Source organism: Anser brachyrhynchus, assembly GCF_964034855.1.
Source record: "Anser brachyrhynchus genome assembly, chromosome: 3".
In the NCBI taxonomy this organism is placed as follows: Eukaryota; Metazoa; Chordata; class Aves; order Anseriformes; family Anatidae; genus Anser; species Anser brachyrhynchus.
In genome coordinates, this window is record NC_137696.1 from 49,328,157 (window position 1) to 49,354,368 (window position 26,212).

At 38.1% G+C, this 26,212-nt stretch overlaps 1 protein-coding gene across 1 annotated transcript in view; it reads left to right on the top strand.

The window, feature by feature from the left end:
* Positions 1–26,212, top strand: part of WDR27 (WD repeat domain 27) — a 133,594-nt gene that overhangs the window by 34,291 nt on the left and 73,091 nt on the right. The window contains exons 19-21 of the mRNA XM_080587269.1: positions 2,991–3,088; positions 3,430–3,551; positions 18,114–18,211. Coding sequence (XP_080443395.1) covers positions 2,991–3,088; positions 3,430–3,551; positions 18,114–18,211 — 318 coding nt within the window. The remainder of the gene's footprint in view (positions 1–2,990; positions 3,089–3,429; positions 3,552–18,113; positions 18,212–26,212) is intronic.

Consider the following 26,212-nt stretch of genomic DNA (forward strand, 5'->3'; position numbering starts at 1 on the left):
GAATAACGTCTATCCTCTTCTGTAGTATGAAACTATTTTTCAGTTAGGATGAATTCTAATCATTCCAGAAGATGAAGTATTTCTTTTCCTTTTCACGTAACCGATCTTTTTTTTTTTTTTTTAATAGAACTCAAGTCTGTGTATGGAAATGTAGAATTGAACTGGTGTGCAAAGATTATTTTTTAAACGCATGATAAAATGTTTTTAATAGATGTACACCTTTTGATCTCATGGTATCTTTGGTCTGGTCCTTAGTTTTGACTTTGTGCAGATGTTTTCCTTAAAATTTTAAATATTGGATCTTCATTAAGCTTTTTTTTTTTTAATTAACTAATTTATTTATTAAACTTAGTTGCTTATTCATCTTGCATTTTTAGCATATATTAACATACTTGGCAAGTTTTTGTGTGTCATGAAAATGTTACTTTATCTGGGTCTCCTGAAAAATGCCTTCAGCAAAAGACTTACAGCCTGCTGGAAAGCAGACACCTCAGTCTTCAGTCATCGCAGGAGAATTGCATTGTTTGTATCTTAGAATCCAGATTTATATTTTGTTTCTGAAGATACACCATTCTCCTGAAAATTACCATACAGTAAATGTATTCCCCAAAAATGAATACATCCCCATAGTATGGAGGACATGAAATTAGAAATTAATCACTAAAGGTGTTACCAGGTTGTAATAATTGAAGGCATTAAAGTGGAACAGAACTGTAATTTTGATTGTTTCAAAACTGTTATTTTATTTGGATACCTAGTATACAAGATTGTCATGTGAGATTATGTGCTTTGCACAGAATTGGAGACTTGGAAAAAACATAGTGAGAAGATAATTTGCAGCCATTTTTGGCCCTCATCATAAGCTTTCTGTTGGCTTGAGATTGTGGTGTAATTTAGACAATTTTAGGGCCTGTTTATGTTACAATAATTTTTTCAGTAGTCATGTGATCTGGAATTTTGCCTATACACACTCCGCACTCTTGGTCTTCATTTGTGCAGTATTTTATAGGGCTTTTCTTAGTGTTTTCTAGTATCTAAAAACAACTTCACAATTGACTTTGACAGTGCAATCCTATTGGAAATCTTGCAACGAGGAAATTAGCTTTGCTAATGATGGGCCATCAAATTTACCTATGAAAACTCTCCAGACATGAAGTGGAATTCTTAACCTTGTATGAATTTTATTTTCATTATTCGCTTTTGGTGGGTAAAAAATGAAAATAAAAATAAATGTTCCTTATAAAGATTTCTTACTTCTTTATTATATTCTTTCTACCTATACTATAAGGCTCATTATATGCACAGAAATCACATCCTGATGATTCTCTGCAGTTAAAAGCACAATTACTTTATGAAATGCACCTTCTTACTGATAAGCTGTAATATCTTTCAACAGTCTAAAAAGCTTTTCTTTTGTGTACTCTACACAACTTTATCTTGATAAGTATTGCAATACCTTCTGACCTTTACTGGGTTAATTCCTCTGAAAAATTTCTCAACAAGCCCGTTGTAAGATACATTGCAATCTTTTGTATAACACAGGTGGTTATTTTAACTGGAAACATAGATTGTTGAAACTTAAGCAAAAATGCACATACATTTTTATTCTCAAATTCTATTCTTACATATTACAAGTGGCATTTAAGCTTTTGTATTGTCTGAATTATGTAATACCTTTCTTCCACAAGCTGGTTACTTACCTTCTGTGTTGGATCTTAATTCTTAGCTTATGGAGGTGCTATTAAACTCTAAGAGGCAAGAACTAATGTACAGTGTCCAACTCAGTGTGTCCACAATGTCTGGCTTAATTTCAGTTGACTTGCGCTTTGAATTGAGTGTGTATGCTAAATGCGTCAAATGAATTGCATAGAAAAAATATAAGATCTTAAATATAATATATATATTTATTTTTTCTGCTAATGGGTGCTCTTGTTCTATTTTTTTCTCATGTTACTCATGTTACTTTCGTTCATTTTTGACCTAACTTGTATTTCCGTGTATTTACCGAATTGGTTGAAGATTTACTTTCTAGGTGAAATGATATCTGGGAAACACCCAATGATGTGGGCTATCTATTTAGTAGACTGCACTGTAAAAGAGAGATGCTTCAGCTAACTCAAAACAATTGATCTTGCATTTAGGAGTAATTTAACTGTTTCAGTAAGTTTTTTCCAGGATGGTAAATTAACCCAGAGGAAGCTTCGTACTGCCTTCATTAGACTGTTCCTGTTATGCCAGTCAGGTGTCTAAAGTTAGCTTGGTTATCTTTACTCCAAAATGGCAATAAATCAGTTATCCCTAGGTCTAGAGCAGCTTATTTTTGTAGCTTAATTGGATAAAATGCCTCTGTAAACCACAAAAAAAATCTTGGATTAAGTTGTAGACCACTGTGGTTTAGCTTATGTCTTACCATTGTTGCTGAAGTAGCTCTGATGTCTACCTGGAAAAGCTCAGCAGACTGTCATCTGAGAATGGCAAAAGTATTAATCATTTTTTTTAATGACTGGATCCTGCTAGTAAACATATTGCTTTTGCCAAACGATCATAGTTTTCCAAACTTTGTGCTGGTGGAAAGAAGCAGTAATTATTCCTGTAAGTGTGCCATCCATGGACATTTTTATTAGATAGATACACTAAAATGGAAGTATAGTACTTACAGTTTCATTAGAATTATTTTAATGCGTAGAAGTGTCTGCATTTAGAATACAATATGGAAAATTTGATTTCTTGTGATGTGTTGACTCTGCCTGGCGTTTCATATTGATCGAAGATCTGTCTTACATGTATGGATGTCATGTTTCTTTTCATCTGAAAAAGTTTTGTTACCAAATTTAATAGAATTCAGCAACAAGTAAAAAGATCTGTGGCTTTAATTTTAATAATAAAATTAAGCATTTTGGTTTGTTTTGTTATTCCAATGGGATTTTACTGGTGGACACATATCATAACTTATTTCATTAACACTAGCATTCATTTGATATTTTTTTCAGATACAAACAGAGAATTTTTTGCAAATTGATCCAGAAATTTCCCATGGCTTCAACAATGGAGATTACCAGCCTTTCAGCAGTAAATGATTTCTACTCTTGTATCCTTTTTAACAAATTTTTATTTTCATTAAAAAACAAAACAAAACACTTTGGATTTAATGACGTGGAAAGAATTTAAGTTAGAGTAATTAGCATTTGATTTTTTTTTTTACTACTCTTTTTCTATTAGTGTAGAAATACCACATTTTTTGTGATATTGAAGTTAAGCCTTTGATATAATTTTTTTTAGGACAAAGATTTTTGATTTTTGCATGTAGAGCACTAAATAAAACAGAAAATTTATCTGTTACTATATATATATATATATATGTATTTGGTCTCTCTCTATATGCTTTTATTCCTTAAGATCAGTTTAACTTTAACACACAAAACTTTGCAGATATTGTGCTTACAGCTGGCAGCAACCGAGCTTTGGAAGTTTTTGACCTCAATGAAGGCCGAAGCAAAGCAGTGATTCCAGAAGTTCATACTAGATCAGTCCATCAGATCTGCCAAAACAAGGTTTATATATTACTGCATATTGATAGTACTACAAGGACCTAATTCTGTGTGATAAAGGCATGTCTGCAGACAAGATCTCATTCATTCTCTTGTGGAAAGCAGGCAGCAGTAGGAATGACTGAACAATCCTGCTAGCAGGGCAGTGTATCTTACTTACCCTTTGCCTTACTTGGGTGTTGTGGTTTAGCCCGGCTGGCAGCTAAACACCACACACCCGTTCGTTCACCCTCCCCCCTCCCTCTCTGGGATGGGGGAGAGAAACGGGAAAGTAAAGCCTGTGAGTTGAGATAAAGACAGTTTATTAAGACAGGAATATAATAATAACAATAATAATAATAATGATAATAGTATTAATAATAATAATGTGTACGAAACAAGTGATGCACAATGCAATTGTTCACCACCTGCTGACTGATGCCCAGCCTATCCCCGAGCAGCCGGCCCCCCACCCCGGCCAGCCACCCCTATATATTGTTTAGCATGACGTCAGATGGTATGGAATACCCCTTTGGCCAGTTTGGGTCAGCTGTCCTGGGTCTGTCCCCTCCCAGCTCCTGCTGCACCCCTAGCCTGCTCGCTGGCAGGACAGAGCGAGAAGCTGAAAAGTCCTTGGCTTGGTGTTAGCACTGCTCTGCAACAATTAAAACATCAGCATGTTATCAGCGCTCTTCTCATCCTAATCCAAAACATAGCACCCTACCAGCTACGAGGAGGAAAATTAACTCTATCCTAACTGAAACCAGGACAGATATCCACCCCTTATTCCATACCATTTATGTCATGCTCAGGTTACACTCTTTCCAATACCTTCTAATTAATCACCATTTTCATCCATGATATATAGCAATCATGGTAGTGATGACATACAGTATTATATAATAATTAACATACTACAATTCAACTCATGGGCTATTCTCACCCAGTATCAAATCCCCTTGAGGTACACACCGGACCTCCCCATTCTTTTGCATTACCCACCAAGTGCATCCAGGTCCCTGAGCAAAAGCAATCCCACGAATGGGTTTGCCTTTTCTTGAGTCAGGAGTAGCCCAGACTGTTTTACCCAGCATGTTTCTTACATGCACTACAGGAACTTTATCCCCTTCTACAGTGCGTAACAGGTTTGATTGGGCAGGTCCAGCTCGGTTGGCAGATCCCCTAGTATTGACTAACCAGGTGGCCTTTGCCAAATGTGTATCCCAATTTTTGAATGTCCCAACACCCATTGCTTTCAGTGTAGTCTTTAACAGTCCATTATATCGTTCAACTTTCCCACAGGCTGGTGCATGATAGGGGATGTGATACAACCACTCAATACCATGTTCTTTGGCCCAAGTGTCTATAAGGTTGTTTTGGAAATGAGTCCCATTGTCTGACTCAATTCTTTCTGGGGTGCCATGTCTCCATAGGACTTGCTTTTCAAGGCCCAGGATAGTGTTCCGGGTGGTGGCATGGGGCACAGGATATGTTTCCAGCCATCCGGTGGTTGCTTCCACCATTGTAAGTACGTGGCGCTTGCCGCTGCAGGTTTGAGGGAGTGTGATGTAATCAATCTGCCAGGCCTCTCCATATTTATATTTCAGCCATCGTTCTCCATACCAAAGAGGCTTTGACCATTTGGCTTGCTTGATTGCAGCACGTTTCACAATCACGAATAACCTGTGCTATAGTGTCCATGGTCAGGTCCACCCCTCGATCACGAGCCCATCTGTATGTTGCATCTCTACCTTGATGGCCTGAGGTGTCATGGGCCCATCAGGCTACAAATAATTCACCTTTATGTTGCCAGTCCAGGTCCACCTGAGCCACTTCAATCTTAGCCGCCTGATCCACCTGCTGGTTGTTTTGATGTTCTTCAGTAGCCCGATTCTTGGGCACATGAGCATCTACATGGCGTACCTTTACAACCAGGTTCTCTACCCGGGCAGCAATATCTTGCCACAATGCAGCAGCCCAGATGGGTTTGCCCCTGCGCTGCCAATTGTTCTGCTTCCATTGCTGTAACCACCCCCACATGGCATTTGCTACCATCCATGAATCACTATAGAGATAGAGAACTGGCCACTTTTCTCGTTCAGCAATATCTAAAGCCAGCTGAATGGCTTTCACTTCTGCAAACTGACTCGATTCACCTTCTCCCTCAGCAGCTTCTGCAACTCGTCGTGTAGGACTCCATACAGCAGCTTTCCATCTCCGATGCTTTCCCACAATACGACAGGACCCATCAGTGAACAAGGCATATTTCTTCTCATTTTTTGGTAGCTTGTTGTACAGTGGGGCTTCTTCAGCACGGACCACCTCCTCCTCTGATGATATCCCAAAGTATTTGCCTTCTGGCCAGTCCATAATCACCTCCAAGATTCCTGGGCGACTGGGGTTTCCTATTCGAGCCCGCTGAGTAATCAGTGCAACCCACTTGCTCCATGTAGCATCAGTTGCATGATGTGTAGAGGGGACTCTTCCTTTGAACATCCAGCCTAGTACCAGCAGTCAGGGTGCCAGGAGGAGCTGTGCTTCAGTACCGACCACTTCCGAAGCAGATGGAACTCCTTCATATGCTGCCAATATCTCCTTTTCGGTTGGAGTATAGCGGGCCTCAGATCCTCTGTATCCCCGACTCCAAAACCCCAGGGGTCGACCTCGATTTTCCCCAGGTTCTTTCTGCCAGAGGCTCCAGGTGGGACCATTCTCCCCGGCTGCGGTGTAGAGCACATTCCTTACATCTGGTCCTGTTCGGACTGGCCCGAGGGCTACTGCATGAACTATTTCCTGCTTAATTTGTTCAAAGGCTTGTCGTTGCTCAGGGCCCCATTTGAAATCACTCTTCTTACGGGTTACTTGGTAGAGCGGGTTTACAATCAGACTGTAATTTGCAATGTGCATTCTCCAAAACCCCACGACACCTAGGAAAGTTTGTGTTTCTTTTTTGCTAGTTGGTGTAGGCATAGCTGTTATTTTGTTGATCACATCCATTGGGACTTGACGACATCCATCTTGCCATTTTATTCCTAAAAACTGGATCTCTCGTGCAGGTCCTTTTAACTTTATTTTGTTTTATGGCAACACTGGCCTTCAGAAGGATTTGGACTATTTTCTTCCCTTTCTTGAAAACTTCCTCTGCAGTGTCACCCCACACAATGATGTCATTGATGTACTGCAGGTGTTCAGGAGCTTCCCCCTGCTCCAGCGCAGACTGGATCAGTCCATGGCAAATGGTAGGGCTGTGTTTCCACCCCTGGGGCAGCCGATTCCAAGTATATTGGACTCCCTGACGAAAAAAGGCAATAGGTGTAATTGCTAATAGTTTCTGAGATATGGTTTCCAAAGTATAGAGTTGACGACAGTGCTGAGTACAAATACCAGGTTAGAGTCATGACCAGCAATCTCATCATTTCATAAACCACTGTTACACCGCACAGTACCATAACAATCTTAAACCAGGGCCCAGAAAAGATAAACAGCACGACAGGGAGCACGTACAGAAAGTAACGTGCTATAAAACTCAATTTGGAAAACAGGCACAGCAGACTTGAGATTAAGGCAATCAACATTGTGACTAGCAACTATTAAGCAGGTCCAATACTTATACCAATTTTAGTTTAACACACTCTGGTCAAATCTGTCGATATCTCAACCCTTCGAGCCCCACCTTGGGTGCCAAAAGGACTGTTGTGGTTTAGCCCGGCTGGCAGCTAAACACCACACACCCGTTCGTTCACCCTCCCCCCTCCCTCTCTGGGATGGGGGAGAGAAACAGGAAAGTGAAGCCTGTGAGTTGAGATAAAGACAGTTTATTAAGACAGGAAAATAATAATAACAATAATAATAATGATAATAGTATTAATAATAATAATGTGTACGAAACAAGTGATGCACAATGCAATTGCTCACCACCCGTTGACCAATGCCCAGCCTATCCCCGAGCAGCCGGCCCCCCACCCCGGCTAGCCACCCCTATATATTGTTTAGCATGATGTCAGATGGTATGGAATACCCCTTTGGCCAGTTTGGGTCAGCTGTCCTGGGTCTGTCCCCTCCCAGCTCCTGCTGCGCCCCTAGCCTGCTCGCTGGCAGGACAGAGCGAGAAGCTGGAAAGTCCTTGGCTTGGTGTTAGCACTGCTCTGCAACAATTAAAACATCAGCATGTTATCAGCGCTCTTCTCATCCTAATCCAAAACATAGCACCCTACCAGCTACTAGGAAGAAAATTAACTCTATCCTAACTGAAACCAGGACATTGGGCCAGACTGTAATACTGCAGTTCAGTAGGAACCATTAATTGTAAATATTTAAAATGTTTGTAATCTGCTAGTCATTTTTATAGCTGTTAACACTTTCCATATTTTTGACCTGCATTTTTAACATGCTGTTTAGAAAATAGAAGGCTTTTCCACACTGATTTGTTGAAGTATTAATGTAGATGTTATTTAACATTCATACTGGATTTTGATATCTCAAAATATTTCATGACAAAGAGGAAACCAATTTAACACTCAGTTCTTGCATGGGAAAATAAAGGGAGTTGTAAAATTCTAATGAGTCTTATAACCTATTCTAGCCTCCTATTGTGTTCTTTTTACAAAGGGCCAAAATTTTTATATAGTGTTCTGAGTGTATTTCTTACAATAGTGGCTACATATTCCTCCAACATTCTGCTCCTGACATGGGAACAAGAGGTTGATCATTTGTGTATTTACCGATATCATCATTGTTATTACAATTAAAAGAAAAAAAACCAAACAACAACCAATCAAACAAAACAAAAAGCAACAGCAACAAAAACAAATCAATCAAAAAACACCCCAACAACCAAACTTCTTTATAACAGCAAAAGGCTATTTTCAGAGTAAATTCCTATTGCCCAAAGTTGTTCTCCTGCAGTGCTTATAACTGCACTGTGTATAAACACGGTTTCTTACAAGTAGAGGTAGCTATAAGCTTCTTGAATGTGCAAACTGAACAAGAAGGTGAGATAAAGGGCCTTGTGCAGTTTCTTGACCCAAAAGATTATGTGAGAAAGGAATAAATTGGACGTGATAGGAGTATGGATTTTAATCACTCTATTATCTAAGTTTATTGTTCTTATAAGGAAGCTGTCAGTCTTGCTTTTTCTGCCATGAAAATTATTTTCTTCCATTTCAGAGTTTGTTGTGTAAAGTAGCCATAAAACAGCCTTAAGCCAAGCAATGGTTTATTTATTTATTTATCTATCTATATATCTATTTATTTATTTATTTAGAACAGGGCTTTTAGAAAGAAAACAATCTGCACGTGTTGACATATTATGTGAAATTTCTTCTACTGTGATGGAAACCTGGGCAATTTTTTTTACATTTTGAATAAATGTTTTGATTTTAGTTGTATACTTGATCATTTATGTCCCTTGAAAAAGGGTCCATAAACTGTGCCATAGTTTCTTTCCATGTTACTTGAATCTAACGCTTGAAATAAAAGTCAGTCCTGTAGGCTTAGCAAGAGATTGAAATCAAGTCCTGTGAGAAAATAGCAATATCATAATGCTATAATAATTTGTAGTGTGGGCTTACATACTTGAGGAGTAGATGATCTTGAACAGTTTCTCTCCTTTCAGCCTGGTTTTCAGTCACTTTGATGTTGAGTTAATATATCATGCCCAGGTATGGCATGATGGAAATACACTGTTGCATCCTGAAGGTTTACAGGTAAAAATCATCAGGGAGAAATCATGAATTCGTAGCCCTTAGGTAATGTCATCAGAAGGTAAACCAGTACAAGGTGCTGGGAACTGAAGTGAACCATATTTTTCAGATATTGGCTTGGATTTGCCATTCCTCAATCAGAGTTTTCTTGTTTATTTTTTTAGTACTTGAAACAAAATTACAAAATGTACAGAATGTACAACTTAGTCTCTATGTAAATAAATGATAGGTTCCTCTTGCTAATTTGTTGAATCTCATGGGAGAATTTAGGTTTGTCATCTTATACGTCTTATGTAACCATTCTATAAAGTTGAATCCAAAGTCATCTGTTTCATTCAGAAACTGAAAGAAAAATTGCTCAGTATTACAACGGAGTGGATGGCTTTAAAACACTCATCTTTGGGCTTTTTTTCCTTTTTCTTTCTTTACATTTGAAATTTGATTTGAATGTTTGGAAATCTTATATTCCTGTACATTCCTGCTGGAATGCCTACTGTGTTAGGTTTGGTTGAGTATGGCTCTTCATTCCCATTTGGAAACCCCTTGCTTCTGTGGGTTTAAAACAGTTCCTTATTACTACTTTTGTATAACTTTGTGGGTTTTCCTGAGAGATGTGATCTGGTAAAACACTTAAAATTGTGCTAACTATTTCAGTACTATTTGTTACACATACAGGCTTAAAGTTTTGGCTTTTCTTTTTGCTTGGTCAGCTGAGTGGCTTCAGGTTATTTAATCAAGAAAAACTTTAAAGCTGTGGACAAGTATTCACTTGAGAGAAAACCTAGAGACGTGGTATAGCAAAGAAAATTGACCATTTGGGGGAAAATTATAGATCAAGGTTCTCAATTATTTTTTCAGTTATATAAAATTAATACCTTAGATAGGTCTGTAGGAAAATTATATCATCAGCTCTTTTGTTACATTAGTACAACTTAAACTGTTAGAGTAAATATAGCTTGGAACATTTGCATTAAGAGAATATGCTGAAATACTTTATAGCATACACATAGTATTCTGCCTATTTTTGTAATTCTATATCCTGTTTAAAGTGCAAAATACATTGGAGTCTAAGGATGTGACTACCTTAGCTACTGGGGAGGGGTGGTGAAGTAGAAGCAAATCTGTGGAATGAAATATTTGGTTTTAAGGAACCAATGCCCACACCATAAAATTTATGGAGGCTTTCCTGTAGGTTTCATGCTCACTATTGATTGCAATGCATTATGTATATTCTTGAAGTGCATTTTCTGTTTTGACTTCATGCAAAAACAAGTGAGTTCCCATGTTCCAACATTACTTTTGGATGCAACCTGAACAGCATTAAGTGGGGGAGATCAGGAGTTTGTTTTTAATAAATAATAATAATAAAGATAAAATATATTTAGAAGGTCTTTATAAAATACTAATGAAGATCTGATTCAATTAAATGTGGGAGAAACCTGTCTGCAAGTTATCTGTTGCATATATGGGGGATTCTAGCAACATACATGACCAGCATGAGATTCAGTTATTGCTGGTTTTGAACAGCAGCAGCTGTAAACAAATACATGTAACTTGCAGTGTAATTACTTTAAATAGTTCTTTTTGTCATTTCTGGAGATTATTTGCAAGAAATGACAAGGCATGAGATTTATCTCAGCCTTCAGGGTACTTGATTAAGCTTATTTTATCCCTTGGAATATGTTTTTCACTGTAGATATTGTTTGATGTATGGTAGAACAATATGCAGAGTCTTCTTTCTGAACAATTTAGGAGAAAATTGCAAATATCTATATCTATATATCTGTGTGATTATATATATATATAATTATATATAAACATAAAATATTCGGCTGTGCTGATGGTTATAAAGTATATCTCTTAGAAGATGATGGAGTGCTAATATTTACTTGATGGGACCCATTTTAACCAATGTCTGTGAATCTTGTAATCTTGTTTCCCATTAGAATTTTATTACTCTGAATATGGAAATATATTTAGAAGATAAATGGGAATGAAAATTAAATAAAATTCTCATATTACTTGTGCATGCATATAACCTGCTGCTGAATCAGTATTTCTGTAAAAAATACTCCTGGATTATGTGTGTGACACAACAGAAATTTAGAATGTTATAGGCAAATGTTCAAAACAACATTGAACTATTTAAATGTCAACTAAATCTAAGAATCCACGGCCTTACTCTTCTGTCTAATTTTGAAAATATCCCTGTCTGGCCTATCAAAGTTAATGTAAAAGTCATCTTTCCCTCAAGAATTAGGAAATTACTTTAAGTTTAATTGTGTGTAGCACATCCTGTGTTGCAGAGGCAGTTATTAGTACAATAAGGTCTTGCTTTATTAATGATATCCTGAAGATGATGTACTACCCTACTGAATCATTACTTGCCACAGCATAGATAAAGAAAGCTGTAGCCTAGCTGCAGCTTTAAGTAGCTTTGTCTTTAGCTTTAGGAATGTGTTGAATCATCCTGACTATAATTATTGTAAAATCAGACCATACCCTTGCATGAGATAGAGGCTGCCAATTTTATCACAGCTGATGAAAACTGATCACTTATCTGAAACATGAACTGTGCAAAGTAATCTCTGTTCTTGCTAACATTCTGTGTAATATTGCATATCAACCTGGAGTACATGCTAATACAGTGTGGAGAGAGAGAGAATAAGTACATGGAACGTTTCCTATTGTAGTCTAGGAAATTGCTGCAGTTGTCCCTTCTCTTTTTAGGTGAGGTGTGTGTGTGGTGGTGGTTCTGCCCGTTCCTACTGGCTCATCCTTCCTGGAGAAGAAGCAGTAGCAGCAACAAGATGGGACTTCCAACTAGTCTTTTGTCTTGTCATTGTTCTCCATTTCACACTGACAACCGCTGTGATGGTTGTGCTGGCTCAAGCTTCCTGACAGTCTGCCCCAGGTCTGGAATAACTTAGGTCTGAAGCCTGCTCCTCTCATCATATATCACTTGGCCAGCTTACATCTCCAAGCCTATTTCACCTGTGGAAGCTATGCTGTATCTCTCTATATCATTCCAGGAGCTCCACTTATGTAGCTACGTCTTCGCATTTCCAGCTCCTACAGCCTCTTTCCTTTTTCCTCTTTCTCATGTACATAATTCGCTCTTCCTAGTGTAAACCTGTTTTTTCTTTTCTTTCTTTTCTGTTCTGGTCATCCACAACCATGTACTTTACTGTTCTTTCCAGAGCTCCTTCTGCCCTGATATATCTTTCCTTCTCAAGTCCTTCAACCTCAGTGTCTTGCAAGGGTCCAGAGGTAACAGATGCAAGGACTGGAAGAAAGTAGCTTTGGGGAGGTAATGGCCATGAGGAGGAATTGAAGAGAGCAGTATCGCTAAAGCTCACCCCCAGAAGGTTGGGATTTCTCCTTCAGTATGAAAAATAAACATCTTTAAATGCAGTAGCAGTTATGAAGTCTTGTCAGTTTAAACTCTGCTTTTAATGTAGAGGATTACTTCAGAAATGAAAAATTCAATAGTATAATGCTGAAGAAAATTATAAAAATTACATGGATGCTGGGGAACAAATAGTCATTATTGAGTGCCAGAGCAGAGAGAGGTGTAAGAAGGAAATCTTGGCTGGTAAATCTTTAGAAACAACTGTGTTAGTAAGAAGCTGGGTAAGAAGCTACCCTGAGTTGTTACATGTTTATAGTGAGATGAAGAATAATGAATGCAGTGAAAATGTATTTGCATGCTAGCATCGTGTATACTGCTGTACTTATTTTTTCCTTTATCTTTCTTTAACTGTAGGAATAGCTGGATGTCTTAATACCATGCTGTTTGTTTAATTTGAAAACCTTAAATTGCAACAGTGGTTGAAAGTAATGTGTTGTGTGTGTGTGTATATATATACACATATTGTGTATGTGTATATATTCTCACACATACATAAACTTAACACATACATAAACTCACTATACCTATCCATCTGTCATATAGAATAGAATTCTATTCTATCCATTGAATAGGAGTGTCTTCTTCAGGTCTTTCCTTATATTCTACAGAACAGTATTTTTGTTGTGAGTTTGTGTTATTTCATCAACATTACAAAAAGGAAACCAGGGCAAGAATGTATCAAGCATCTCTTGAATGGAACATGGATATTCCAAAGCTTACAAAAAGGTCATTTTAGAGCTATACTTGTGAGACTGTGCCAAATTTAAAATATTGGTTGAAGAAAAACACTAGAAGAGAAAGCTGTAAACTGTACAAAATCATAACAGACTAAAACTCACGTAAGGAAGAAGTTTTTCTGCATAGCATGCTTACTAGCAGGTTTTTGTTTATATTTGTACTGTTTGTGCCAAACCACTTCCCGGTTGTCACCAAGTTTAGATTAGTAGAGTTATTTAGGATTTGATTATATACAGAACCCTTAGGACTGGATCCAAAATAGTGCAACTTAGGTACTGAAGTCTGGGAGAGGAAACCACAAAAGACATGTCTAGCTCTTGCAGCTTGAGGTATGATTAAAGTTTACACAATTAAATTACTTGCAGAACTTTAGGCCTTATACTGCTTGCTTTGAAGTTCTATGATCTTGATTTAATTGAGCATATTAATGCTTATTAAAAATCTCAGCATATTCTTGTTTCCTTAACAAAGACTCTTGGCACCAAATTGTCCTCAGTTGTTCAAGGACATGCCATATGTTGATGATAGAAAGCTCATCTGTCTTTGTATACAGGTTCTTCTAGCAGTAATGAAATGAATCGAGTATCTTTTCTAAAGGATTTTAAGCCTGTGTCATAAATATCACCTTCCAAACCCACCAGAACTCCAATTTGAGTATTACATTCTTTATGACCTTCTTTTGCACCACTTGCACTTTTGTTCTGCGTTCGCTTAACACTCTTCCCCAATTGCAATGTTATCATCTTGTCATGTCCTTATTACTAGTTGACTGAGAGAGACACAATATTTGAATGCATGCCTGTTCTGAATGACTCATGTTGGCTGGTTAATGGTTTTCAAAACAAAGTCACTTAATGGCTGTTCTGGTTTGAATTTTTGTATGCTAATTACTCATTTACACATCTTGTGGAAATATATTTATCACTAGACTTTTATTTCTCTGTCAGATTGGATTTAAACAGTGGAGCAGGTTAAAAATTTCTGGATAGAAATCAAGAAGACTGTACAGCTACTGAATTTCCTAATGAAATGATGTTTATGCTAATTACACAGTCTTTGGAGATGTGGTGATGATATTGCTATAGATTCATGAAATAGCTTAGTTTTCAGATCATTTCTTCAGGAAATGGCAGGTGGAGGTTCACTGCTCTTCTCAGCCTGAGGATACTGATGGAAATCATCCACTTATCACTGAAGTGAACCTTCACTCTTCCCTTAACTTACGTCATGGCACACAGGGCAGGCTTCAGAGAGAGAGAGAGGGAACAAGAGAAATCGTGGTGTAGCACGGAGGAAACAACATCCACCTAGGAGGGGGGTGTTCTGTTTTCCTGACCCTGCTCTCAAAACTGCTTATGACATTTTTTTTTAGCGCAGGTTGTTACTAGACCCTACTGGTGCCATTAAGCTCCATTTGGAGCAATGAGCAAATGTTGCTATTCTGGCTGTAGTAACTTCACCACATTTTGACAAATAGTCATTAGAGATCTTATACCAATCCTGACAAGGTGAACGTCCTAAGCTGATAATAATGTATTTGCATTGCCTTAACTTCTTTTTTTTTTTCAAATAGTGATTTACAACTTAATTTTGTTTTGATCCATAAGATCACCTAAAGAAAATTGATTACTGATGATTACCAAATTATTACTTGACTTTGCATGGTTCCCGTTGGAGCCGTGAATGTTTTGCTTTGCATACTAATGTTTAAGTCATGTAGTAAAATAAATTGACTGAAATATCAAAGTTGTGTTCCTGTTTCTCAGTTTGGAAACCACTGAGATACAAAAATGGGCGTCAATTTGAGATCAGACTATGCAGATTCAGAACTTTAGTGTTAACAACACAGTTGTACTGCTGCAAAATATACTTTTTGAACAGGAGTCCATTATCACCAATGGCAAATATTTTGAGGGTATTGTGTTCTACCAGGGAGCACAGAGGTTACATTCATTTTCAGAGAAATAGCAAGGTTTTTGGTTTTCTCTCCAGGGCCTTTTGTTTCAAAATTCATTGGTCTATTCACTAGGAAATGTATATGTGTAAAATGTAATAGGAAACTCAGAAATTATATAGTATTTGAACAGTCAGCTACTTTTTTTCCTAGCTGTGGTGACAAACCTGTCTGAAGGTATGCATTTGCCTGGAAGGTGTGGAGTGCTTTCTGAGACAGCTATTGATTGATGCCTTTAGCATAAGCCAGCCAGCCAGTTTGGATGATATTCATGGTATTTATATGTAATCAGTGAATTAGATAGGGATTCTATTGAACTGTGTCCTTTTAGGGGAAGCAACAAATACGGACTGCAGTGTGTTAGCATATCCTACTACTTTGTGTTTTAGAATAGATTCTCATAAATTAACAGACTATAAAAACACGAAGGGATAAATAACATTCAGCTTGCTATCCCAACTAGTATACTTTTTATAGCAATATTCAGTAGCAATTGTAATTTGAAGCTACAAGTATGGCTTTAGATTGGAAAAGTGTTACTGACAAAACGTCAGGGCAAGGACGGAACAAAGGATTTATATTAATATTTGATCACATGTATTACTGTTCATGCTTCATAAAGTAAAGGAGTGTTGCTGGAGGTAAATATGCACTTGTCTAGGGAGTGTTTTTTATTAGACTGTGATGACTGCTGACTGAAGAAAGAGATGGTGAATAATATCCAAAGCACATAAAATAAGGGTGCTCTGTAACTTAATGAACACCATCCTTTGGGCAAATATTGTCTTTCTCTTTTGCAATTGTTCTTTTTACAGAATATATATACAGAGCTAATGTGAGAATGTGTAGGCTTTGTCTTTGTTAGAAAATCAGTGGCACAGTGTAGTTTATTTCATCTGTTAGAACAGGCTGTGGTAATCTTTAGTTTAGGAAGTGAAAGCTCCTATAGTCTTTTTAGTTCTGAGTGCCCCACTTTGTCTTGCCATTTGGGGAAATTTCTTGACAAAGTACTGGAGCACGTTCCACCCATACGCCAGTTTTCGTAAGGAATAGAAGATTCCTGGCAGTCGAGAACTGATTGCGGGAAATGGCCTTGAGGTTTCTGTGATGTATTCAGCCAAATCAAGAATGTGAATGGTGGGGAAAGGAAAGAAGGAGTTCAAACTGTTTATATTTAGTTCCCTGGAGAAAGACGTTTGTAGCCAGTAAAAAGGTCAAGGTTTGCCAATGTGGATGTTAAAAAATCAGAGGTTTAAAGATAGACCAGATTTAATTATTTAAAGGTATGAAGCCAAAACTGGTCCTGGTATGAATGAGTGCAATTACTACTGAAGTCAGTGGAAAGTGTGCCCACTTATGCCAGGGATAAGCATGGCTTATAGTTAAATGTTGGACTACTTTGGCTGTATAATGTAGTTAGACTTTGTAAAGTCTTCTTCTTTACTTCTTTTCAGATTCTAAATGTTATTTTCATCTATGTGAGGAACAAGAAAAGTAACTTTAAACTAGAATTTGCTGAAAATATTCCCTGCTGGTATTATATATTCATTTTCTGCTTTAATGTGAACAAATTTTAATTGCTCATTCATTCTGTGAAAGCTACAGTCCTCTAATTAATCATTGGAATATATGATTTGCTAATGAATGGCCATGGGCCATTTCACATTTGTATAATTAATATTTTGCCCATGTCTATGAGAAGGTGTAAAATTAGTTTGTTTTGATGACATGAAACTTTCTTGACATGCTGTTGGGCGATGTTCATGCCTGGTATGGTTTGCTGTCCCTTAGTAATAAGAAAGTCTTGAATGAAGATAGAAAGTACAATTTGAAACTTCCTTTAAGGATCTGGGAAAGTATTGAGGCCTTACTGCTTTTAAACGATTTTTGTGGTGGCAACCTCAACCTTTTTCTGAAGACCTTCTTAATAACTGAGGATCATAACAATTGTTTTCTACTGCAAAGAAAGTGAAGTGAAGTTAAACTAGTACATATTACAGGGAGAGGCTTTTGGAGTGAAGTTTTTTGTAGGGTCAACTGAAAACTGAAAAATAGAAAAAATATAGAATAGGTCCAGGAAGTTTGTGTAAACTGAATCTTGCCAGCTTTACAAAGCCAAATAATGCTTCTGAAGTTCTGATAAAATATTGTTAGAAGTAGATGAATGCAGTAACCCAATGGAGTTGAGACTGCCATAGGTCCCTTCCCCTGGGTCCAACCAGCAGTGAGGCTGAACTTCTGTTCCCAGTTGGCACATATATACATGTACACAGGACAACACAGACAACAACACTCAGCACTCATACAAACATGGGCATCACTGGCAGCCTCATCATATTTCCCTCTTTGGATGATTTGGATGAAAGTCCATTAGTGGGAAGATTTGCTTAGGCAGAGCCTGTCCAGTAGCTGGCCCTGGATCTCTGCTGTCTCCAGCTGCTGGCACCTGGGTAAGTGTGCCTCTCACTCCTGAGACCTGTAGCCCTACTCCAGCTGCTGGTGTAGACCAGCACCCTTGCACACACTTAGGATTAATCCAGGATTAAGATTTAGACTTTAGATGCTGTTCATCTGATAGCTGGTCCTAGATCTTTGCTCTTCCGAGTTGTCCTATTCAGCTCTACCCCCCTCCTCACCCGCCTCCACAGGTGGGTGGGTTCCTCAGTCGAGCCCCTCACGATACTCGCACAGTCTAACAAACTATATATTGTTTATTCTTGAATGGACTAAATATTTAGCATCACAAGAAGAGTTATTTGAAAATAATTTTAATATTTCAGGGGTCAGCATTCAGCACTCAGCAACCTGAAGCTTACAATCTTTTTGCGACCACGGCTGTAGGCGATGGCATCAAACTCTGGGATTTACGAACTCTCAGGTAAGGCTGAATTAGCCTGGAATTAGCCTTGGAATAAAAAGGCATGCTTTGTCTCTATTCAGAGTTGTCATACTTCCTGTGGTATACTATTAGAAAATAGTGTGTGGAATCAGATCTGCAGTCAGGCCTTTAAAAAAGTATTATGCATATTATTAAGGGATATTGGGCTAACTGGAATTTACTTATTTTAACAGACCAAACATAATGTTGAGTAGATTTTTACCCTTTGGTTCCTCAGTTGCAGTTACTTATGTGAAAACCATTAAATAGTCAAGATTTATCACCCATGTCTTACCCACCTTACAGAGATCTAATTGTATATATAAAATAGTATATTGATGCTAATGGTATTTCCAAAACAGCATGTCATTACTGCTAAAGGAGGTAAAATTTATGATCCAGCTTTTAAAATACAAATGTAATTGTAACAGCATTATTATAAATCATTTATACAGTTCTATAAATATGCATAATATTCTATGATAAACTCAGAACAAGATGCTGCACTTTTCGCTGTTGTACTTGGGAAATGTATGGGACAGAGGGAGAGAGTGGCAGGGAGGGAACACTGCACAGGAAAGGAAATACTTGGGGCAATCTCTTTTGTGCAGGCTTTTGTGCAGGAATTATATTTAAAAAAAAAAACCAATTTGGATGGGAAAGATGCTTAAGTCTTTAAGAATAATTTAATATTTGCCTTGTGCATATGTAAACATACTTACTGAAGAATTTATTTTTTTAACTTTTTTTCTTTTTTTTTTTTTCTGATATTGATTTTTCTGTTTAGAAATGCATAATGGTTGTTTCAATTATTACCAAATTTCTGTGGTAAGAATACATTAAACCTATAGGGGGCACATAAGTTCTTGCCAAAAGCATTGCTGTTATTACCTGTACTGAATGTCAGAAAGTAATGAAACTAGAGACTGCTGAGGTCGGAATCCGTTACCTTCTTATGTTTTTCTAATAAGCTGTTCAAACCGTGTTGCTAGAAGAGTAATGAAAAAGTAGAGAGTTTTTCACAGATCACTTATCTGTCTCTTCATTTCTAAATACTTATATAAGTAGAGCAGGTGAATGGTAAAATAGTTAAAGTGTAAAATCTGTGCAATCAATTAAATGAATATGTCCTGGGAAGAGGGGAATAATTTATGTATGTTCTTGCTCCATATTTAATTTGGCAAAGTCAGTGTATTCTAGTGTCTGCTGAGTTCTGCTAGCCAAACTTCAAAAAATTTATTCAAGTCCTTAATTATCCATATTTTCAGTGTGCGCAATAGGTATTGTGTAAATATGTATGCTTGTTTCACACTACACAGCAATCAATGACAGTAACCATTGTAGAGGAAAAAATAGAGCAAATAAATAACCATTTTGCTATTGTTTGTAACTTTTTTTGTGTGAATAAAAACCACAAATTTTTAAAAATGAAATTTTCCCTCATTCCTCTGGCCAGAGGTTAAATCTTCTGTATTTTAAAATCTACTCTTCAGTTCTCATAAGGAAGAAAACTGTTCACTTTTTCCTAATGTGTTCACCAGGTGTTTTTTACATAAATAATTTTGAAATGGTTGAGTTTGGAAAGCTCTATCTGAACTTGGAACAAGTCTTCACCAGAGTGCTAGGTGTACTATACAGTTACACAGATTGAAAACTTTTGCTTTTTTGTTCATAGGTCTTGTCCAATCAAATCCAGTTCATCCCTTGTACCTAGAGGAGAGATTAGTTCCTAAACAATCTTATGATGGGCCAGTTCCTTTAATCTCTTGAAGTTGCTGATTTGTAAAGGTGGTGCATCTGCCATTACTGTATTTTGAATGGTCCCGCTGGAATGATCTCTCTTTTTCTACTTTTTTTTTTGGGGGGGAGGGGGGAGTTGACAGAATAAGTTTTTTTTTTTTTTAAATTTTATTTTTTTTAAGTGAAATCATTTTCCAGTGTTTTGAAATATAGCAAAGGTAAGTCAACCTTCTGATTTGTACTGTTTGCAGAGTTGTGGATAGTAACATCAACTGCAAGATCTCAGCTTTTATTGTCTGTTTATTTTGTTCTAAATATTTGCCTCAGGCATCCACAGAGAAAACTGTTTTTCTTTCGTTTAACCTGCTTATTGCCCTTAATGAATTTTATCCACTGATACTATATTTAGTGACACTATAAAGTGAAAAATGCTGATGAAATGGGAAAATTTGAGATCATGGTGCTCTGGAAAGCTGCAGTTGAAATCATGGGAAATCATTTTCAAAGATTCTGCACAATTTCTTCCTTAGTTGTTTCTTTTGTTCAATTTCTTTAATGATGATTCATTTTTTTTCATTCTTCTGACTTGCATTGCTTTTATCATTATTAACTGAGGAATCACAGCAGAATGCTCAGGTTCTTTTTTGGTCCTTGCTTAGAGTATATCTTCAGACACTTTATCCTGGCCTGCAGCTTTATAGGCTTTGAACACAGTGTTTGTTTTTTTTTTTTTTCTTCCTTTTTTTTTTCCCCTCTGAGTTTCACAAGACTCTTTCCATTCAGTCTGTATTATCAAACTCTGTTTTTTTTTTCCTTTTTCCCCAGTGAAAATTCATTTATGTATGTTTTCTCTTGTTCTTGAAGTTGGTGAAAGTGTTTTTGCACCTTCCACTTTCATCATCCTTGGTGGATAAAGCTGTAAATCCATCTGCATCTTTCACTTTGGATGGTTTGGAGGCATTCCAGGGCTACTTCAGAGAGTGCCAGGAAGTCTTATGGGTTCCTCTGAAGGTGGTACAAGAAAAGACATTTAAACTTCTGATGTTGTCAGCCAATCTCACACAGCCAGGTCATCTTGCCAATAAATGAGGGAATCTTGGATCATATTAGTGACTTTTGGACTTACTCAGACTCCTGCTTCATTTACTTTGAAATGCATGGAGTTTTGAAGTTTCATCTGAAGATTTTGAATATTTGTATACTTCTCCTGCATTCTTCTCTTCATTATAAATGTAGCTAAGAAAAACTTCAGACAGTCTACAAAGCAACATAAAGATCTAAGGAGGTTAGATCTTTTTGGAAGAAGAAAACTCTGGCTGCTATTCTTTCAGGTTACAATAATGAATTAACAGGCTTTGTGAATGCATACAGTGGGGTAAGATAATGACCTTTGATCATCTTCCAAGACACTGTGAAGACATCGCGAAGAGCATTTTAAGTCTGTCCTGTCTAAAAAGAATGGCTAGTTGGAGGACAAGTGAAAATATTATCTATGGTCCAAGTTGGAAGCAGTGAGCACAGAAATTAAATTGAGGTTCAATGGGAATCTAACTGAGAAGAATATTAGTTACCAGCTTCAGGGTTCCCAAGAAAGTGTCAGACTAAAAGTTAATAATCAGGAGGTACCAACAACATTTGATGCATGCTTACTTTTTTGATTTTGTGTTCTTCATGATGAAACATTGTAGACTCCTAATTGCCCATAAAATATAGAAACTTTACCATTTTATCTCTTTTACAGTTTTATCTCCTCCTATCTCTCTGGTGAATGTATTTGAGACATCACAACCCCCCCCCCCCCCCCGGAAGTCAAGAGTAGCACTGATTCATAGGAATCTGTTCCTGTTGCCTCTACCATTTAATGTCCATCTTTTGATGAAAAAAATTGGTGGGTCCGAGTATAGACTAAGTCTCCTTATCCACCAGTCCTGCCTGCTTTCAGTAACTATGTTCATGAAGACATAGGGTAGTGAGAGACAGATTTATTTCTGCAACCTGCTGCTCTAAAATTAATGCATAGAAAGAGCATAGAAACCTAATTAGGGAAAATTCCATTTCCTTACACAATAAAACCATGACAACCCCAAATGGCAGACTAGACTAAATACCAGCTGCTTTATTATGTTTGTGTCCTTTAAATTTCACATGACAGTTCTTCTGTCTTACCAGTCTGCATCACTTCATTTTTTTTGTTTCCTCCAACTTGCAGATTAGATAATTGTGATTTATAACATCCAGAATAAAGGAAGTTTTTTTCCATTCATGATACTAGGGGGAAACCATGAATTCAAAGTGCTGCCCTCTGCACTTTATCAAATGTTTAGAATATTGACTAAACACTTATGCTACAACTAAGTTTGTTTGCCAGCAAAGTTACATGAATACCCTTATCTTCATGATTGGCTGATATTGAGAAAAATCATCTGTCCAGATTTCGGCAGCAATTTGCTGTTTCCCTTGTATGTCACATTCCAAGCAATCACATTCATAAGAGAAGTTCCAGAATGTGAAATAGTGAAAGCTTTTCTTCTTCAAGGTGAATTTCTTCCTTCTTGCTCATCAGTAAAATGTGGCTAAAGTCATGGTGTTATACAAATTCATCCTTCTTTATGACACTAATTGCATGGCCTGGCTTTGTCTCAGATTTTCAGACGTAGCTTAACTTGAGCTACAGACTGCTCTGTCAGGGCCCTGCACTGGGCCCTAACTGCTCTGAACAGCCTTGGGCCCCCACCTACACACTCTGCACCTTGCTCCAGGTGCTCCTTTTAAATGTAGGCTTGGGCATTCAGTCTGCCAGAAGCATATTGTAATTACACCTGTCTCAAGTAATGCCTCCAGCCTTGTTTTCTGCATGGACCTTAGACCTACCTTGTAGGTAGTGTAGGTAACTTGCCTTGAGTTCTGTTTGCAGCCCTGTCTTCAGGAAGTACCTTGGGCACATGTTACAGTCTTGCCTCCTTCTTCAACCCCTGCTATTCCTGACTGGACTCCATGGGTGGACCCTAGACCTGGTTCATCACCTCTCCTTTTCTGGGACTGACAATGGACCTTGTTATCAGGTCAATACAATATCTGTTCAGAAGTTTTTCCTATGTTCCTAGATGACCAGGAAGACACGGTTTTTATAAATTTCTGAGGAAAAAGCCCTTCAGAAAGGACAAAAAGCAGGACCCAGGGAACTACAGGCTGGTCAGCCTCACCTCAAGCCCTGGGAAGGTGGTGGAACAACTAATTCTGGAAAACATTTCCATAAGCATGAAGGACAAGAGTCATCAGGAGTAGTCACCATGGATTCACCAGAGGAAGTGATGCTTGACCAACTTAATAAGCTTCTGTGTTGAAATGACTGGCATGGTAGACAAGGGGAAAGCAATGGATATAGTCTACATGGACTTCAGTAAGGTTTTTGATTCTGTCTCCCGTGAGATCGTCACAGAGAAGCTGATGAGGTATGGGATGGATGAGCACACAGTGAGGGGGTTGAAAACTAGCTGAACAGCCAGGCCCAGAGGGCAGTGATCAGTAGCACAAGGCTTAGCTGGAGGCCAGTAACCAGTGGAGTACTCCAGGGGGCAGTACTGGGTCCAATCCTATTCAACGTCTGTTTTAATAATCTGGATGATAGAGCAGGGTGCACCCTCAGCAAGATTGCAGACAACACAAAACTGGGAAGAGTGACTGAAATGCCAGAGGTCTCCTGACAGGCTGTAGAAATGGACTGGCAAGAAGATCGAGAAATTCAACAAGAGGGAGAGCAGAGTCCTGCACATGAGGAGGAAGAGCCTCAGGCACAAATACATGCTGGGGGTCGCCTGTCTGGAAAGCAGTTTGGCAGAAAAGGACTTGGAGATCCTGGTGGACCACAAGCTGAATGTGAGCCAGCAATGTGCCCTTGGAGCAAAGAAGGTTAATGTTGTGAGCTGCATCAGGAAGTGTTGCTAGCAGGCTGGGGTAGGTGATCCTTCACCTCTACTCAGCCATGGTGAGGCTATACCTGGAGAACTGTGTCCAGTTCTAGTCTCAGTATTACAAGAAAAATATGGAGCTACTAGGCAGAATCCATCACAGTGCCACAAAAATGCTGAAGGGACTTGGGCATCTCTTCTATGAGAAAAGGTTGGGAGAGTTGGGACTATTCAGCCCAGAGATGACAAGGATCCAGGGGGTAGAGGGAAAGGAATCTCACCAGTGTTTGTAAATACATTGAGAGGCTGTAAAGAGGGTAGACCTAGTTTCTTTTCAGTGGTGTCCCATGGCTGGACGAGAAGTGATGTACACAAACTGAAACACAGAATGTTCCCTCTAAAAAGTGTTTTTTTTTTCTTCTTTTTTTTTCTTTTTTTTTCTTTTACTGTACAGGTGACTGAGCACTGTCACAGGTTGCCCAGAGAGCCTGTGGAGTTTCTGTCTTTGGAGATACTCAAAGGCCATCTGAGCATGTTCCTGGACAACTGTCTCTAGATGATCCTGCTTGAGCAGGGGCTTGGACCTGGTGACCTCTGGAGGTCCTGTCCAGCATCAACCATTCTGTGCTTCTATGAAACTAGCACTTGCTGTTCTCTACTTGTTACAGAGATACAGAGATGGAGAATTTGCTGGGACAGCTGTTGTGATATGTAATAAGAAAACAAGATGGAAAAGGACAGTTAAAACCGGGAATTAAATTGCAAGGGAGGAGTGGGACAGTGGTCAGGTTCTGTCAGATGTGCTTGTTTTATATGCAGAGGTGGGGAGAGCTGGGAAAAGTTACCATAGCCCCATATTATTGCTATTTAATATATATTTTTGGTCTTTTTAGAGCACTGGGCTGCTACTATGTCATGTTTGGGGAGGCAGATGTGACAGCTGCTAAATTACCTTTTCTGCTACTGAGATTGTCAGGGGTAAGATGTTGTGAGGAGCCCCCAGCCAGTATCACCTTTGGTGGCAGCAGCAGCATGCCTCTGGCTCACTCTGAGGAGTTGAGGAATACAAGTTCAGCTGCTCTAACTGTTTGCTGCTGAAACAGCCATTCCTCATCTCTTTCTGGAAAAAAGCAGTGTATGCTTATTGGACCACAGTGAAGACTTTGGAAGAATATTGGATTGTTTGGACATACTGAATTTCTTCTGCAGATTACTCAAATTCATGATAATGCTTTGAAGGAAGATCCGAGAGAAAAATCAGTTTCACCCTCTTTCAGCCTCTGAAAAGATTTGCCAATTCTTTATACAAGACAGCTTTTGACATTAAGGTAGTATCTCCAGCTAGTATTATGATCTTGTGCAACTAGATCATAAGCTCCCCTGGCAATGTACTTTAATAGAATTCCTGCAGCCACATGGAACTCATCTCATACATTTTCTAACAATTACACTTTGAGAGCATTAGGGTCAGACATGCAGTTTGAATGAGTTACCTTCAATTTTCAGAGACTTCAGTTTCTATCTTTACTGTGAACTAACTGCTTGATGTCATCCTGAGCAAGATATATACATATACATACCCAGAATTTGATTACTTCTTGGTCTCTGGTCAACCTGAGGATCCCATGATGTTTCATCTTTTTTTCTTTTTCTCCCAGAGATTTGAGTTATCTTGTTACCTGAGGATAACAAAGGAGAACTGGATAAGCAGTGGCTGGAGTTCCTCCAAATTTGGGATTGGGGATACATTAAAATATACAGGTTGGGGAGTGTGTGGTCCTTACTGGATTCTGTTGGTGAAAGCATCCTGAGCTCCTTTGTGAAGGGTTCAGTGTGTGTTTTAAATGAAACCCACATGTACAGAACATCTGAGGTAGCTACTACCCCTGTCAAGTTATACTTAGATTTTCATAGTCTCAATGGATTGATTTGCTAGTATTGAAATGTCTCTGAGCAAATACCAGAGCACTGGGACAAAGTGATAAAGTAAAAGGCAAGGTGGTTAAAAAAGAAAAAAACTTTGGTCTGCTGTCAATTTTGAATGCAGCAAGAAGAATGAAATACTCATTCTTGACAGTATTCCCTGATTTATAAAGACGTGTCTTATTCTGGTATCATTCTCTTACAAAGACAGAAACACCACGTTATGTTTTATTCCCCCTAATATTCTACAAGTTGTTTGTGACATAAAAAAAAAAATACATATTTTGGAAAGTAGACTAAAAGCTGTACATTGGAAAACATAGGGAAAACTTGGCTGTTTGCTGTCCCTTGCAATTACCAGATGTTTGCCATGGTAACTCCTGAAAAGTTCTGACCAAAGATTTATTCTTAGGAGCCTGGACAGCATGCC